The 17,568-nt window shown below is 42.1% G+C and overlaps 1 protein-coding gene across 1 annotated transcript in view; it reads right to left on the reverse strand.

Moving 5' to 3' along the window:
* Window positions 1-1,006: 1,006 nt before the first annotated feature.
* MGMT (O-6-methylguanine-DNA methyltransferase) overlaps window positions 1,007-17,568 on the reverse strand; it is a 622,894-nt gene continuing 606,332 nt past the window's right edge. Inside the window, exon 6 of the mRNA XM_040361401.1 lies at window positions 1,007-2,002. Within this exon, the coding sequence (XP_040217335.1) occupies window positions 1,874-2,002 (129 nt within the window). The 3' untranslated portion in view covers window positions 1,007-1,873. The remainder of the gene's footprint in view (window positions 2,003-17,568) is intronic.

Below are 17,568 nucleotides of genomic sequence, written 5' to 3' on the forward strand. Positions count from 1 at the left end.
GTGATTGGAGAAATCATAAATCCTGCCTCTTGTGTCTAATCACAAGCAGGGAGCGGAGATTGTGCTCCTCCAGGCATTCCCGGCCAGGGCAAGTACTGTCAGTGAGTAAAGCAGTGATGTGGCGGCCTTTTTTGGTGGCATCAGATTGGCCCGGGGGGTGGCTGTGTCAGTTTCATTCTGGGACACTGTATTGTCCTGGAATGAAGGTGCCCGGGACAGACCTGCAAAATGTGGGACTGTCCCTGGCAATCCGGGACACATGGTCACCTTACAGTATAAGGGGAATTAAAAATAAAAAGTTACGCGGTTGGTGAAATGCAGGGTGAATTTTTTTTTTTTCTTTTTAAAGTGTATTTTGTGTGTGTACTCGAGAGAGGAGCCGGACTGCAGAAGTTGGGAGTAGGCAGGCCTCCCCCAGAGGCAATCTGCCACCTTTCTCCATGCCCCGGGTGGCAATGGTGGGTGTGTGAGGGGGTCCTCCCACACAGCTCACCCTACCTGCTCCGCTTTGAAGCCCAACGGGGCAGAGGGACTCCCTATAAGGGAGTGAGAGGATCTAGCCCGCTCAACCAACCCCATTAGTCCTTCGCCTCTCTTTTTAGAGACTGCGTGGTCAAAGTGCGTGCATGTTAACCCAATTTCGAGTGCGTGTAAGTGTGGTGGTTTTTGTGGGAGGGGGGTGGGTGTACTAAGCGCAGGCTTACCTCGCCTAGCACACCCACCGGGAGCCGGGCTGAGACCACCAAACTCAATTCACATGTAGCTGAGACCGGGATCCGACCCCCTAGCTGCAGAGGTGAATGGCTTGTCAGCGCAGTGCCAATCGCGTTGAGCCACCACAACTCAAATTTTTTTTTTTAAAGTCTACTTTAAACTCTTGTAGACTGCATTCCAAGTAGGACATTCAGCACTAGAGTCCTTCTATCAAGGTATACTGTTATAGATATATGCGTTATGTGTGCGCTTAATATACAGGGACAAGGCATAAAACACACGCCACAATAAATATGAAACACAGCAGCCAAATTTATTCTTTGAAAAAGCAAAGCACAGCTAACAATCACCATTTTTAGTAACCTAATACCCTTGTCGTATGTAATTTTATTTTTACTGGCATGAAAACACAGAAAACTACAAAGGAAACCAGCATACAAAAAAAAAGGAAAACTGTTATTTGTATCTTTTCAACAACTATTTAAGATATAAAAGGCAGTGAAAAAATATCTTAACAGGCATCACAATGGAGTTTCCTTTAAAAATGTTGCAATATATTTTTTTTCCTGTGTGTTTGTGACAATGACATATGTGAAACATTGTTCTGGAAGCGGAGACATCAAAGATTAGGTGGGAATGCTGGGCATCAAGCTTGGCAGAGGTACAGGATCTCAGTACAATGCCAGCAGTGACAGGGAGGTGTGTGTGTGCGTCTGCTGGGTTCTATTTTGACTTTAGCAGCACGCAAAGCTACACCGTCCCTCTTCTATTAGCCAGATGCTTCTATGGAGGGGTAGTTGGACCTCGGATTTGCCACGCCCCTTCCTCTCTTTTCCTTACATTAATGGGCATTAAATATGGAACAAAACAGGACTGAGGATGGGAGCAAACTACAAGCCCGACAGGAGCAGTCTGCTGTATTCATTCTCCTGTAAAAATGTAAAAACAAGACCCAGCACACTAGCTGCATCCCTTAGGAGGTACGCAAGCCTTTCTAATATAGCGATGCCGCTTCTGATGCCGTATTATAATGATATGTCAATCAAAAATTTACCATTCTTGCTGAATTTTACTCTAACGTGCAAACCTATAGCGCTGTTATGTGTTTTTGGCTGCGGTACAACTCGATGTGAAGAATGTGAAAAAAAAAAAAACGTTTTCATGTTTCTTTCACGTTTTTCTCATGCGACAATAACCAGAGCTTCACGTCATTCCTCTTGCCGCCGCTGTAGTTGCCAATTTTGCCGTCACTGCAAATCACTCGGTGGCAGGGTATGATGAGTGGCACCTGGGAGGAAAAAAAAACAAAAATATAGAAATACATGTGAGAGCGATGTCAGCCATAAACAGTTATATTGTTTGTCTAAACCAGGGGTCTCCAAACTTTCTAAACAAAGGGCCCGGTTTACTGTCCTTTAGATTTTATGGGGGCCGAATTGAGGCCAGTGGGAGTAAACAATGCCCAATCTTTGATTTCAGTGGAAGGATGCCCTATTAATATCGGTGGGAGGAATAGAACCCCATCCTTGGTGTCAGTGGGAGGTGTAGAACCCCATCCTTGGTGTCAGTGGGAGGAATAGAACCCCATCCTTTGTGTCAGTGGGAGGAATAGAACCCCATCCTTGGTGTCAGTGGGAGGAATAGAACCCCATCCTTGGTGTCAGTGGGAGGAATAGAACCCCATCCTTGGTGTCAGTGGGAGGAATAGAACCCCATCCTTGGTGTCAGTGGGAGGAATAGAACCCCATCCTTGGTGTCAGTGGGAGGAATAGAACCCCATCCTTGGTGTCAGTGGGAGGAATAGAACCCCATCCTTGGTGTCAGTGGGAGGAATAGAACCCCATCCTTGGTGTCAGTGGGAGGAATAGAACCCCATCCTTGGTGTCAGTGGGAGGAATAGTGCCCTATTGATATCGCTGGGAGGAATAGAACCCCATCCTTGGTTTCAATGGGAGGAATAGTGCCCTATTGATATCGGTGGGGGGAATAGAACCCCATCCTTGGTGTCAGTGGGAGGATTATAACCCCATCCTTGGTGTCAGTGGGAGGAATAGCACTCCATCCTTGGTGTCAGTGGGAGAAATAGAGCCCCATCCTTGGTGTCAGTTAGAGGATTAGTGCCACATCCTTTGTGTCAGTGGGAGGAATAGTTCTCCATCCTTGGTGTCAGTGGGAGGAATGGCGCCCCATTCTTGGTGTCAGTTGTGAATGCAATAGTGCCCCAAGGGCAAGATAGAGGCAAGCAAAGGGCCACATCCGGCCCCAGGGCCGCAGTTTGGAGACCACTGGTCTAAACTGAGCAGACTGGACAGTACGAGGAGAAAGAGTGAAGCATTAGTCCCTTTTTGTTGAGGAAACCATGCCCAGCTTTCCCATAACCCAAATGTAGGTATCAAGTGCACAGACTAGCCAAAGCTTGCAAAATATATTTTAAAAGTGGTCCTTGTGCTAATGGTTGTACAGGCACAGTAAACTATAACATATACTGTAACATTCATGTAGAAATACATACTTGTTTACAATTTCAGTTCCAAAGTATTTATTATTCCATTCAGCAATGTTGTGATTCAACACATCAGCCACACTACACAGCCAGGCCTGTGGGGACTTTAGTACAGCACAGACTGCAGGTGCATCGATTAATAAAGGAAATAGTTCATTTGGCTCAAACTATTTAAAGTAGAACTATAGGCAAAACTTTTTTTTTCATTTTGGATACAGCAAGGGAGGGTTATAACCCCATTTATTTTTTTTGCCATTTGTGTCCCCGTTGCAAAGATTTCCTATCACTTCCTGTCCCATAGCCAAACAGAAAGTGAGAGGAAATCCCTGAAAATGAAGGGAATTTCTTAGAGACCCCCATGTGACCAGAACTAGTTTCCCCATTGGAAACTTTTTTCCGTTTAATAGTCGCAAGTAGAAATTGAATAGGTTACTAAAGTCACGAAAATTCTCGTGTGACTAAAGAAAATCGTATGATCTGGTATCGTACGAGGACATTTTTTGTGCTTGTCCGATCGAATAATATCGGATGCACTGTCATGATCGGGTCTTGAAAGTAGTGTACACACGATATGAAAATCGTACAGTTCTTCCTCGGACTACAGTTTTCGTCCGATATTCGGATCGTGTGTACGGGCCATAATCCTTGAGTGAATTTCAGTTACTCTGCCCATACAATCCAAGTTTGCTTTGATTGATGATCATACTATGCCTCTTGTCAGCTGTGGGTTCTGTATGAAATTGTGCAATGCTGTGTACCTTCAACTGTGGATGATGACATCATCAGGGCCGCCATCAGGGGGGCACAGGCAGTTCACCTGTAAGGGGCCCGGAGGTCCCCAGGGGCAGCCCCCTTTAAGAAAAAAAAACCCCAGGTGGCAACCCCCCATTTTTTTATTTATTTTTTATTAAAAAAAAATATTTTTTTTTAATATATTTCTATTTTATTTTTTATTAAAAAGGGACAATTTTATTTTTTAGAGGTCCGGAGGTCCCCAGGGGCCCGGAGGCCCCCAGGGCCCTGGATGGCAACCCCCCCTTTTTTTATTTATTTTTTATAAAAATATATATATTTTTAATATATTTTTATTTTATTTTTTATTAAAGGGCAAATTTATTTTTTTAGGGGTTCGGAGGTCCCCAGGGGCCCAGAGATTTCCAGGGCCCCGGATGACAACCCCCTTTTTTTATTTCTTTTATTTTTTATTTATATATATATATATATATATATATATATATATATATATATATATATGTTTATTTTTTTATATTTTTTTTTTATTAAAGGGCCCAGAGGTTTCTTTTTTTTATTAAAGGGCCCCAGATTGCAACCCCCCTTTTAAAAAAAAATATATATATATTTTTTATATCCTTTTTATATTTCTTATTATTAAAGGGCCACCCACTTCTCAAATCGCGGCAGCCCCCCCCGCTTCTCAATTTCAGGCAGCAGCACCCCCCCCCCGGTTCTCTGCTCCAGTAGGGCTCCTGCCTGAAGCTGTGTAAGGGGCCCCATAATTCCTGATGGCGGCCCTGGCAATGACTTGACTATTGTGAAAATAATCACAGGAGTTCAAGGTCAACTGGAAGCAATTTTTATTCCACTACAGAAAAAAACCCATCTACGGCCTTGTGGTGAAAAGCTCAAGTACCCCACTGCTTGGATCCACATCTGGTGAAGAACGCAGTACAGTGGCATGCATTTATGATGCTCTGATTCTAAGCTAAATGAATGCTATGTGTTAACCCAATTATTTTCACAACACAAGCGATGACTTAACTGCGGCATATGGTACAACCAACGTGATTCACTAACTAAATTGTCTTCGGTAAATGCGTTTGATGATGTGGTATAGAAGTTCTATGCACCCAGTTAGACCCCTGAGAGCAGCCAAGGCTCCGGTGAATGTAGACAGGGCTTACAATAATCAGCTGCATCACATAACTTGATTAACCCCTTCATTAGGTATGTACCACGCATCCCCCAAACAGTAACACTGAACACGACGGGAACATCATAAATCAAATAGTGCAAGACAGAGGCAGAGAACCCCTATGGGATTCAGCAACAATTCATGGGACATCACGGTACATAGTAATGATAAGTCAAAACTATTTTATATGATATCATTTGTTACTAGTAGCAATTTTCTTAAAGGGGAAAGCCATCTGATACTATGCTAGGTTAAAACAACACGAAAATGCCAAAACTACCCACTTGGTAATGTGCACAGAGGGGTTAATTTACTAAAGGCAAATAGACTGTGTACGTTGCAAAGTGCAGTTCCTCCAAAGCTTAGTAAATGAGCAGAAACTCTGTTGACTTTCATCATCCAATCATGTGCAAACAAAAATGTTTTTTTTTCCTTGCACGTAATTGGGTACTCTTTGCAAAGTGAAGTGAACAGTAAAGGAGCGGGTCACATTCAAGACCCTCTGCCTCACCCACAAATGCACACAAGGAAAGGCTCCTCAATACTTATGCAAGAAAATAAAACACTACACCCCCAATCGCACTCTCCAATCGACTAACCAAAACCTCCTCTACATCCCCAAGTCCCACTACAAATCAAAGGGAGAACGAAGATTTGCAGTCCAAGGACCATGGCTATGGAACGCTCTACCCACGGACATCCGCATAGAAGAAAACCATCGGGCCTTCAGGAAAAAACGTAAGATTCACCTCTTTTGAAGGATAAGGACGACACCGGATGGAATAAGCGCCTTGAGGCGATTTAGTTTACATTTGTAGCGCTATACAAGTTATTCACTCACTCACTCAAGCTCTGGAGCAACTGCAAAGTGCACAGTCTATTTGTCTTCAGTAGATCAACCACAGAACATCAAGGAAATGGACAGTGAGGCCTCGTACACACGACCGAGTTTCTTGGCAAAAAAACATTTTTTTTTTTGCCGAGGAAACCGGTCGTGTGTACACTTTTCGACAAGGAAACCGTTGAGGATCTCGTCGGGCCAAAAAGAAAACATGTCTTCTTTTTTCTCGACGGGAATGGGAAAATTTGGCTCGCCGAGATCCTCGGCGGCTTCACAAGGAACTCGACGAGCAAAACGATGTGTTTCGCCCGTCGAGTTCCTCGGATGTGTGTACGAGGCTTGAGGTAATATAAGCAACCAAAGAGACAACTTCGATAATCTTTTCAAGCACACTAGATGCAGTCACTGTTCACTGTTCTGGTTTCTTTGATTTTTCAGTCCAAGTTTGTTGCTTTGGGTGGTGCTGACAGAGCAAGGATGGGCTGAAACTCCCCTCACTTTGGAGAGATTTCGGGGTTGATTTACTAAAGGCAAATAAGCCGTACACTTTTCAAAAGGATTTTAGTTTAGTTTAGTGAATGCGGTGAAAATCCACTTTGCAAAAAATACTCAACCATGAGTAAAACAGTATTTTTGTTTGCACATACTTGGATGATGGAAGTTAGTAGAGCTTTTATGTATAACAATCTTAATAAAAGTTTTATGTGAAGGGGTTTATAATTGTGATGAGTGCTAATTTTTATAAGCACTGATTTTGCTGAACGGTAGCTCATGTGAGCAGAGAGCGAACAAAGTGACAAAGTGAAAATAAATATAGAGTGCATTAGACAATTTCTCCATTTGTCTTGTTAGTGATAGATTCCCCTTAAACTACAAGAAAAAGTAGCTATGATGTTAAACGTTTTTATAATGAAACATTAAACATCTCTAAAGCTGAAATACATGCAGATATCAAAGAAAACCTTCATTTATGCTTTTTCAAAAAACAATTTAATTACATTTTTTACAAGGAGAAAGTGTGAGACCCTGCATATGTCAATATAGCGGTCTTCTCCAATCATCTGCACAACAGCATTCAGACAAGGACATGGAAGCACTTTCAGTCAACCAGAGTTCTATTGCTTTGCCGTGTACACAATGTTGACAGGAAGGGGGCACAAGAATGAAATCATCAGTGTGCTGCTCCTTCATTGTCCAAGACCTTATATGCACTATTAGATTTTCTGCTAATTTTTGTCATCAGATTTACCAAATCCATGTAGTGTAAGGGCCTGCCTGATTGTATACAAATTAAAACTCTTAAGGTTTGACCTCATATTATATGGTTTTGGTAAATCTGAAGACAGAAATCTGCAAAAAAACTAATAGTGTGTATGGGGCTTTAGACTAGGCTAAATTTCTTGACTGTATTGTAGTTTCCAGAGAGGTCCAGGACCTGGCTATTCAGAGTGAAGCCTCGTACACACGACCGAGGAACTCGACGGGCGAAACACATCGTTTTCCTCGTCGAGTTCCTTGTTAGGCTGTCGAGAAACTCGACAAGCCAATTTTCTCCATTCCCGTCAAGGAAATAGAGAACATGCTCTCTTTTTGGCTCGTCGAGTTTCTCAACAGTTTCCTCGACGAAAATGTACACACAACCGGTTTCCTCTGCAAAAAAAATATCTCCGAGCAAGTTTCTTGCTGGTTTTTGCCGAGAAACTCGGTTGTGTGTACGAGGCCTGACAGGGTGCTTTGAGTCACAGGACTGGCTTGCAGAATTACAAATCCTTTGACAGGTGGCACAGTTCACATATTTGTGTAGTTCAATTGTGCATTAACAATTTTCCTGAAGCTTTAAGTAAGCCATATTGTGATTTAAGTATGGCGGTACTTTAACATTCTCCTCGACAAGGCATTTCCTGATCCAAGCACTTATAAATAAGACAAAAACAGGATGGCGCACAAGAGGGTACCGAAACACACTGATAAAAAACAATATAAAGCCCAGGGAGTATACGTATGCAGCATTAGTGGCAGCTCCCTTGAGAGCAAAGCAGTCTCTGGAAGAACAATGTGAAAAAAGGAAGATGCGCCAAAAAACAAAGTGCAGCAGAAGATGCAACAAATTGTATATTTAATTAAAATCAGCCAAATGGCTACTCACACTTTTATAAAGATCAATAGGCATATAACAGTATAATTCTGTGGTCACTCAATGGGTCCCCAGAGGATGGTGGTGTGTAGATGTAATCATGAGAGGAGAGGAACAATCGGCCTGACATTCGTCTCATCATCTCGGAACCAGCATGGAACGCATCGGAAATGACGTCAGAAAATGGAGATAACGTTTCAAAGCATCCGCTTCTTCATCAGATCTAAAGGGCTATTGATCTAAACAGTCTTTATAGAGATTATATTGCCTCTGGTCCACGCTCTGTGTGAATCTCTATATAGACTGTTTAGCTCAATAGCCATTTAGATCTGACAAAGAAGCGGATGCTTTGAAACGTTATCTCCACGTTCTGACGTGACTTCCAAAGTGACTCTGATGCCGCATACACATGACCGTTTTTAACGTCATGGAAAAAACAATGTTTTTCTCGACGTGATGAAGCCTGCCTTGCATACACACAATCGTGAAAAGAAAATGCTTGAGCAAAGCACGGTGACGTACAACGGCACTATAAAGGGGAAGTTCCATTTGATTGGCGATACCCTTTGGGCTGATTATGCAAATTTCCCTTCTCATAACCTGCTTCTGAGCATGCACGTTTTTTTCCCCATCGCTAAAGCCTACACACGACTGTTTTTCACAACGTGAAAAAAGACGAGAAAAAATAGAGCATGTTCTAAATTTTTAATGCACATTTTTCACCTCGAGAAAAATGCTCTGGAGCCTACACACGGTCGTTTTTAATGACCAATTAAAAAAATTGCATTTTTCTCGTCATGAGAGTGTTCCATGCTGGTTCCGAGACGGATGTCTGGCCGGTTGTTCCTCTCCTCTCTTGATAACATCTACATACCACCATCCACTGGGGACCTGCTGAGTGACCACAGTATTATATTGTTATATGCCTATTGATCTTTATATAAATGTGCTTAGCTATTTGGCTGATTTTAATTAAATACCATTCGATGCCTCTTCTGCTGCACTTAGTTTCTGGCGCACCTTGATTTTCTCTCAAACACTTATAAATGTCTTAGGAAGGAAAAACAGATTTGACTTCACTTAGCCACATTTGTAGTATATCTGAGAAAAAAAAAATTCCAGGCTGAAATAATTCAAGCTCCGCCTATATGGATCAGACTTTAAAGGCTCCATATGGGAGACCACACCCCTATATGATTACTCAGTGACCCCAATGCTAAATTTTAGATCTATGCACCTTCCTGCTGTCCCTGGCGGGGCTCTGCCTTGTGGCAATTGGCTTTGGTCCCCCTGTACCCGCCCCCAGGCATTGTTGATAGGTGCCCCCTAATGCACCACATTGATGTGAGCATTTTACATATTGAGTAACACTATTGCTTTAAATATAATATGTTGTGTTATTGATTTTTCTTACAGTATATATAGTGCTGCCCAGTGGCGGACTGACAACTCATGGGGCCCCCGGGCAATAGAAGATTATGGGGCCCCCGGGCTTACAGATGGCCACCACGCCAGGAGGCAGTGCAGAGGCAGGGCAGCTAAAATCTTAGGATTTTCACATCAAAAGCATGTCAGTTTCAGACATATCAGGGACAGAGTTTTACATACTGTCCCTGATGTTATTGAGCCTGGCAACCCTGATGGGGCCCCATAGTGGCATGGGGCCCTCGGGCGTGCCCGAGAGCCCCAGTGGTCAGTCCGCCCCTGGTGCTGCCCTACTATTAGCACTGTGGGTCCTGAGGAAGCCTTGAAACGGCAAAACGTTGACCTGACTACTGAAAAATATACAAAATTCCATGTGTACAACCGTAATTTGCTGTATATACAATTTATTGATCATTTCCGGTAGCTATAGCGGGGCATATTACCTTGATTGTGTCAACATCTGGATCTTTTCGAGGCAGTTAGGGCCAGATCCACAGCCAGCGGGCTTAACTTAAATGTTCCTATTTAAGTTACACTGCCGCAAAATTTCTACCTAAGTGCCCGATCCACAAAGCACTTACCTAGAAATTTGCAGCTGTGTAACTTAAATCTGTCCGGCGCAAGGCGTGCCCAATCTAATGGGGCGAGTCCCATTTAACTTAGGCGCGCTCCGGCCCTGGTTGTACTGCGCATGCTCCCGACGCTATTTTCCAGACGTGCTTTGCGGCGGGAAAAAAAACTTTTTTCAAAAAATTTGACAGCGACGCGGGAAAGAAGGGTATACTTTTACATGGTGTACTAAGTTTACACTTTGTAAAAGCAGCCCTAATTTTGCGATGGCAAACTAACACTTACGGAAAAAAAACGAAGGGAAAAAGCTTTGTGGATCTCCGTAAGTGCTAATTTGCATACCCGACGCGGAATTTCGAGGAGAAATGCCCCCAGCGGCGGCCGAGGTACTGCATCCTAAGATCCGACAGTGTAAAACTATTACACCTGCCGGATCTTAGGAATATCTATGCGTAACTGATTCTATGAATCAGCCGCATAGATAGAAACAGGGATACGACGGTGTATCAGTAGATACGCCTGCGTATCCCTTTTGTGGATCTGGCCCTTAATTCCTATATTTTATCTATGTATTTTAATACTTTTTTTTGGAATAAACATATATTTTATCGAATTTTATTTGTGTGGTTTCCCATATTGAGCCTTTAAGCCTGGGTTCACACCAATGGGAATTTACAGCGGGTTTGATGCGTCCTGTGCTTGTTGACTGCGGGTGCGATCCAAATTCCTTTGGTGCAGTGCAAATTTTATGTTCATAGGCTTCAATTGAACTTGCAGCAAACTCGCAACACACAGTTCACTTCTCTGCATCTCTGCAAATTCCCACCTGTCCACCTCAAAACGCAAGGCAAATTCACACCTCACACAGGATTAAAAGATTGATCAAATTCGCAGTACATCGCTTTGCAGTAGTGTGAACCTAGGCTAAAGTGTGATCCATATAGGTGGAGCTTGCATTATTTCAGCCTACAATCTTTTTTTTCTCTAATAAATGTCTTAGGCCGCGTACACACCATCAGTCCAAACCGATGAAAACGGACCGAAGTTCAGTTTCATCGGTCCAAACCATCCGTGTGTACGCCCCATCGGTCTTTTGTCCTTCAGACAAAAATTAGAGAGCTTGCTTTAAAATCGAACCGATGGACCGCTGACCGATAGGTCCAAACCGATGGTTAGTACACAAAAGCATCGGTTCAAAATCCACGCATGCTCAGTATCAAGTCGACGCATGCTTGGAAGCATTGAACTTCGTTTTTTTCAGCACGTTGTGTGTTTTACGTCACCGCGTTCTGACCCGATCGGTTTTTGGAACGATGGTGTGTACGCACATCAGACCATCAGGCCACTTCAGCGGTGAACCGAGGAAAACGGTCCGTCGGACCATTCTCATCGGATGGATCGACCGTGTGTACGCGGCCTTACCCTGCCATTGTTTGCTGGTCCTTGCTCCTGCTTTCAATTGCATTGCTGAGGCCCCGTACACACGTCCGAGGAACTCGACGTGCCAAACACATAGAGTTCCTCGTCGAGTTCAGTGTGGAAGCCGCCGAGGAGCTCGGCGGGCCGACTTTCCTCATTGAACAACGAGGAAATAGAGAACATGTTCTCTTTTCGGCCCGACGAGTTCCTCATCGGCTTCCTCGCTGAAAAGTGTACACACGACCGAGTTTCTCGGCAGAATCCAGCTCCGACCGAGTTTCTGGCTGAATTCTGCCGAGAAACTCGGTCGTGTGTATGGGGCCTCAGGCTGTCATCACTCATCACCTTCTTACTTTACTCATTTCTGCACACTTGCACTGTTTGTCCTTGCAGGTTTGTCACTCAAAAAAATTCTGCCTCCTCCTTCAGACTTATCCTGCTATCTTTTTTATTTGGGCATTAGTTCATACTTAAGCTCCTGTATTCGTACTAAATCCACAAAAAGCTGACATGAAGGCTTACAAGTCAATAATATATATCATATCTCAGCTTATGCAACAAAAGACGTTAACGAGGTACACAATAGAGGTCAGAGGGTAGGCAAAATAGGTGTCCACTCTCACCAACTTAAGCAAAAACAACTGTGCCAATGAAAGGCAATAACAGGGGAGAAACATAATATTTAAAGGTAATTAAGCCTAACGAATTTTGTATTATTTGTAATTAATGAGCTGGGAGTTATTCAGCTAACACCAGATGTCAAACAAAGAAACTCTGAGATCAAGTCACAGGGCTTGTTCGCACCGTGGCTAAATCATATGAGCCTCTATTACACTCAGAGCTGAGCAATGATCAGCCCTGAAAGGGAACTAAAGACAAAGATTTGTAGTTCTATTTACTATACAAACGAAAGAAAAAAAATGCATTTTGACTGATTGTTTTATTATATATTTTTTTATTATTATTAGTGAGGCACGATCAGCAGTTTAAAAATGGGCATGAGTATGGATTTAACATGTTAGCCCCAAAGATATAATTTCACTCTTTTTTTTTCTTTTATCCTTTTATTATTATTTTTTTTTACACAGACAATAAAAACAGTTACCCAGGATTACTATAAATGCAACAAAGAATGATCTGGTTTATTTAAAAATGAGGAGGCAGCAATAGTTCTGTCTAACTTGACGGAGTGTGTCCCAATTAATTAGAGTTTCTAATAAAATCATGCCAACTAAAATAATATGTATATAAAAATGCATTATATAGAAAGGGACTTTTTTTTTGGCTTAAACAATATGAATTTAAATATTTTCAGATATGGTTTACAGATTGTATACTGCCAAACCATTTTTTCTGCAGAAAACAACTGTTTTATCTTAAAACATAAATAAAACCCTTTAAAGCTCTCTATCAACTAAGTAACTGATGTGTTACAAGAGAAGTTGTAAAAAAAAGTGTCTTTCTTTTTATGCATCAGGTCGATTTAAAATCCATACTATTTTATTATCTTTCACAAGGTCAATAATTTTACTTTTAGTATCTTCTCAATAAAACCTAAGAAATAAAATAACTGACAAAAAAAAAAAACTAGGACTTTTTCCAAATGGTATTAAGTCGGAAACCGAACAGCCAACAGAAAATCCCAACTCTACAATTGATACCTTTTTTCACACTTAAGGCAACCAGTGATTTTGTCCACCCTCCCTAAATGACACCATCTGGTGCCTGGACCTCCTATGGAATATAACAAAGAATCCAGCGCCGCACCTATGATTCCCTTGTAAAACCTGCAAATTATGACCACCTGTTCAATATTACTAGAGAAATAGGTGAGGCACTAGCAGGATAAATCTTCATAATGTATTTTAAGAGACAGGCGTTCGGTGGTCAAAGGAATCGGCAAAGTTAAAAATAAAATGTTTATAGAACTGCAAACAAAAAAAAACTTTATATAATATATATATATATATATATATATATATATTATACATACATACATACATACACACACTGCCTTCATTCAAAAATATTTTTAAATACGAATTGTAAGTTATATTAACCACTTAAGCCCCGGACCAATATGCAGCCTAAAGACCCAAGGTGTTTTTACAGTTCGGGACTGCGTCGCTTTAACAGACAATTGCGCGGTCGTGCGACGAGGCTCCCAAACAAAATTGGCGTCCTTTTTTCCCCACAAATAGAGCTTTCTTTTGGTGGTATTTGATCACATCTGCGTTTTTTAGTTTTTGCACTATAAACAAAAATAGAGCGACAATTTTGAAAAAAATGCAATATTTTTTACTTTTTGTTATAATAAATATCCCCCAAAAACATATATAAAATTTTTTTTTTTCAGTTTAGGCCGATACGTATTCTTCTACCTATTTTTAGTAAAAAAAATCGCAATAAGCGTTTATCGATTGGTTTGCGCAAAATTTATAGCGTTTACAAAATAGGGGATAGTTTTATTGCATTTTTATAAAAAAAAAATTTTTTACTACTAATGGCGGCGATCAGCAATTTTTTTCGTGACTGCGACATTATGGCGGACACTTCGGACAATTTTGACACATTTTTGGGACCATTGTCATTTTCACAGCAAAAAATGCATTTAAATTGCATTCTTTATTGTGAAAATGACAGTTGCAGTTTGGGAGTTAACCACAGGTGGCGCTGTAGGAGTCAGGGTGCACCTAGTGTGTGTTTACAACTGTAGGGGGGTGTGGCTGTAGGACTGACGTCATCGATTGTGTCTCCCCTATAAAGGGGATGACACGATCGATGCGCCGCCATAGTGAAGCACGGGGAAGCCATGTTTACATACGGCTCTCCCCGTTCTTCAGCTCCGGGGAGCGATCGCGACGGAGCGGCTATAAACGAATAGCCGCGCCATGGTCCCGGATCGCTCCCCGAGCGGACCCGACCTCCGCATGTAGCGGGGGGGGGGTCCCGATCGGACCCCCCACCCGCTAATAGGCAAGGACGTACAATGACGCCCATGTGCCTGTACGTGCCATATTGTGGACGTACATTTACATGCGGAGGTCGGGAAGTGGTTAAAAGGAATAATAAAAGTAGTTGATATCCAAAATACAACAGTAACACTATAGTCAACAGCATAAAATATTAGCATCTCAAAAATTGCAAAACACCGAACTATGAATGTTTTCTTACAGATCTCATGCTTGAAAATACTATATACAAAACCCACCTGCAAATATTTGAACCAGAACAAAAATTAGCTTTAGGGTCCTTTCACACGTGCGGACCGTTCGTCCGTTTTTTCATTTGTCCGTTTACGGACTGCAATGCTTTCCAATGGGATAGCGTACGTTAGCGGATGAGCATTCGCTAACGTCCGTTAACATCCGTCTCCGTTAAGCTCCCGTTTTTTTGAACGGAAGAAAACCCTATTTTTCTTCCATCAAAAAAACGGAACGGAGGAAAAACGGATGTTAGCGGACGATCCGCTAACATCCGTTTTTCATCAAAATATGTAATAAAAATAAAGTTCTAGCTAAAAAAAAAAACGGATGAAAAAACTGATGACAACTGATGAAAAACGGATGACAACTGATGAAAAACGGATGAAAAAAACTGATGAAAAAACGGATCAACTGATGATAAAAAACTGATCTAAAAACCGGTCCGCACGTGTGAAAGGACCCTAAGTTTAAATGAATTTTACGTGATAAATGTGATACGGGATAAACTTAAATTTTTAATCACCAAACATATCCTTTTACAAACCTTACAGTTTAAAAAAAAATAATGGTATAATAGATGTTGTGAAGGTTTCATAATAACAATAACAATGACTTGACTAAGTTTGGGTATAAATTTAATGGCTAATGACTAATCTTTATTTCCTAAAGACATGAGTTTGTTAAAACAAAAACAATCCTACAGTTATCTCCACATTATACTTTTATTAAGAATGTTAAATAGGAGTATGGAGTTTCCAAAAAAAAAAAGTTATTCTGCATTTACTTACTTACAATGTTCAGTTGGGAGTATGAATGATAAGATATGGATAAATAATAAACCAATTGAAAAAAAAAGGCAACCAATGCAGTTAAAGGATCGGTTACAACATGCCTTGTGTTGCTATAGAACGGGGATATGCAATTAGCGGACCTCCAGCTGTTGAAGAACTACAAATCCCATGAGGCATAGCAAGGCTCTGACAGCCACGAGCATGACACCCAGAGGCAGAGGCATGATGGGATTTGTAGTTTTGCAACAGCTGGAGGTCCGCTAATTGCAAGAATGATCATCGTGCAGCTCAATTCATTTTAACCTCATCCATGCATTTACTTTTTTTTTCCATTTTTATATATAAAAAAAAAAGTTAAACGGTCTAATCACCTAAAAGTGCTTATTCTGATTTAAGCCCCATACACACAATGGCCCGGATTCACGTAGCACTTATGCCGACGTATCTACAGATGCGCTGCGTAAGTGTAAATGTCCGCCGTCGTATCTATGCGCCGTGCCCATAGAACTAGATACGCCTGAAAATTGGCTTCCTCCGACCGACGTAACTTTCCTACACCGGCGTATCTTGGGCGCATATTTACGCTGGCCGCCTCATTGCAAATATGCAAATGAGGGAGATACGGTGATTCACGAAAAGTACATGCGCCCAGCGCATAATATACGCGGTTTGCGTAAGGCTTACGTCCGGCGTATAGTTATTCCCCATCTATGAGGCGCAACTCATGCAAAGGTATGGACCAGGGAACAGCCGCCATATTTTACGTCGTTTACGTAGTACATGAATAGGGCTGGGCGTAGGTTACGTTCACGTCGTAGGCATTGAGCCGTCGTATCTTAGGGAGTATATTCAACGTGATTCTGAGCATGCGCACTGGGATACGTCCACGGGACGGCGCATGCGCCGTTCGTTCGGCCCATCATTTGCATGGGGTCACGCTTCATTTAAATGGATCACGCCCACTTCTGCCTACTTTGAATTAGGCTGGCTTACGCCTAGGATTTTACGTTACGCCGGCGCAACGTTGGAAGCAAGTGCTTTGTGAATACTGTGCTTGCCTCTCTGTGTTACATCGGCGTAGCGCATATGAGATGCGCTACGCCGGCAGAAATATGCGCTGATGTATGTGAATCCGGCCCTATCAGTTTTCCTGCAGGTTTTTCTCTTCAGGTTTACCAAAACTATCTAATATGAGGTCAAACCTTAAGAGTTTCAATTCGTATGCAATCAGGCAGGCCCTTGCGCTACAAGGTTTTGGTAAACCTGAAGAGAAAAACCTGCAGGAAAACTGATAGTGTGTGTATGGGGCGGCTTAAGGGATATGCTGGATGGCTTCTTCTTAATTTTGGGGATTCTAACAGCAAGGCCTCTACACAATGGTTCTACATCCACCACCCACAGTGACCATAACACATAAGTTGAAAAGCTATTTACATAATGAATAATGTGGCAGGAGAACCCAAATCAAGGAGGGTCAGGAGCCAGGAACAGTGATTTTGCCCACCAGCATTTAGAGGACAAAATATTCCTGCTGGGTAAAGAGATCTACCTGATGGGATCCTCAAGGGACCGGCGACCATCTACTATCAATATTCAAATTTTAATAAAAAAAAACTCATTAACACAAGTCACATTATTATTTGGACTGAGGAAAGAACATGTTCTCCATGTTGTGTGTACTATGGGAGTCCAGGTATAGTGAATACAGGGCCCTGGGTTTAGTAACACTTTAACCACTTAAGCCCCTATTGGCTGCTGGGAGAGATGACGTAAAGCTACTCGCCCAGCAGAGTCGACCTGCCGCTGTATAACTGCGGCGGCTGGTCGGCAAGCAGTTAAAGGGTCACTAAAGGTATTTTTTTTTTTTAAATAACAAACATGTCATACTTACCTCCACTGTGCACCTCGTTTTGCACAGAGTGGCCCCGATCCACGTCTTCTGGGGTCTCTCTGCGACTGTCTCGGCTCCCCCGCAAGGACTCAACACCTAATGCGAGCGAGCTTGAATGTTGTTGAGTGCTTGTGGGTGCGC

This window comes from Rana temporaria, chromosome 8, assembly GCF_905171775.1.
Source record: "Rana temporaria chromosome 8, aRanTem1.1, whole genome shotgun sequence".
NCBI classification, from domain to species: domain Eukaryota; kingdom Metazoa; phylum Chordata; class Amphibia; order Anura; family Ranidae; genus Rana; species Rana temporaria.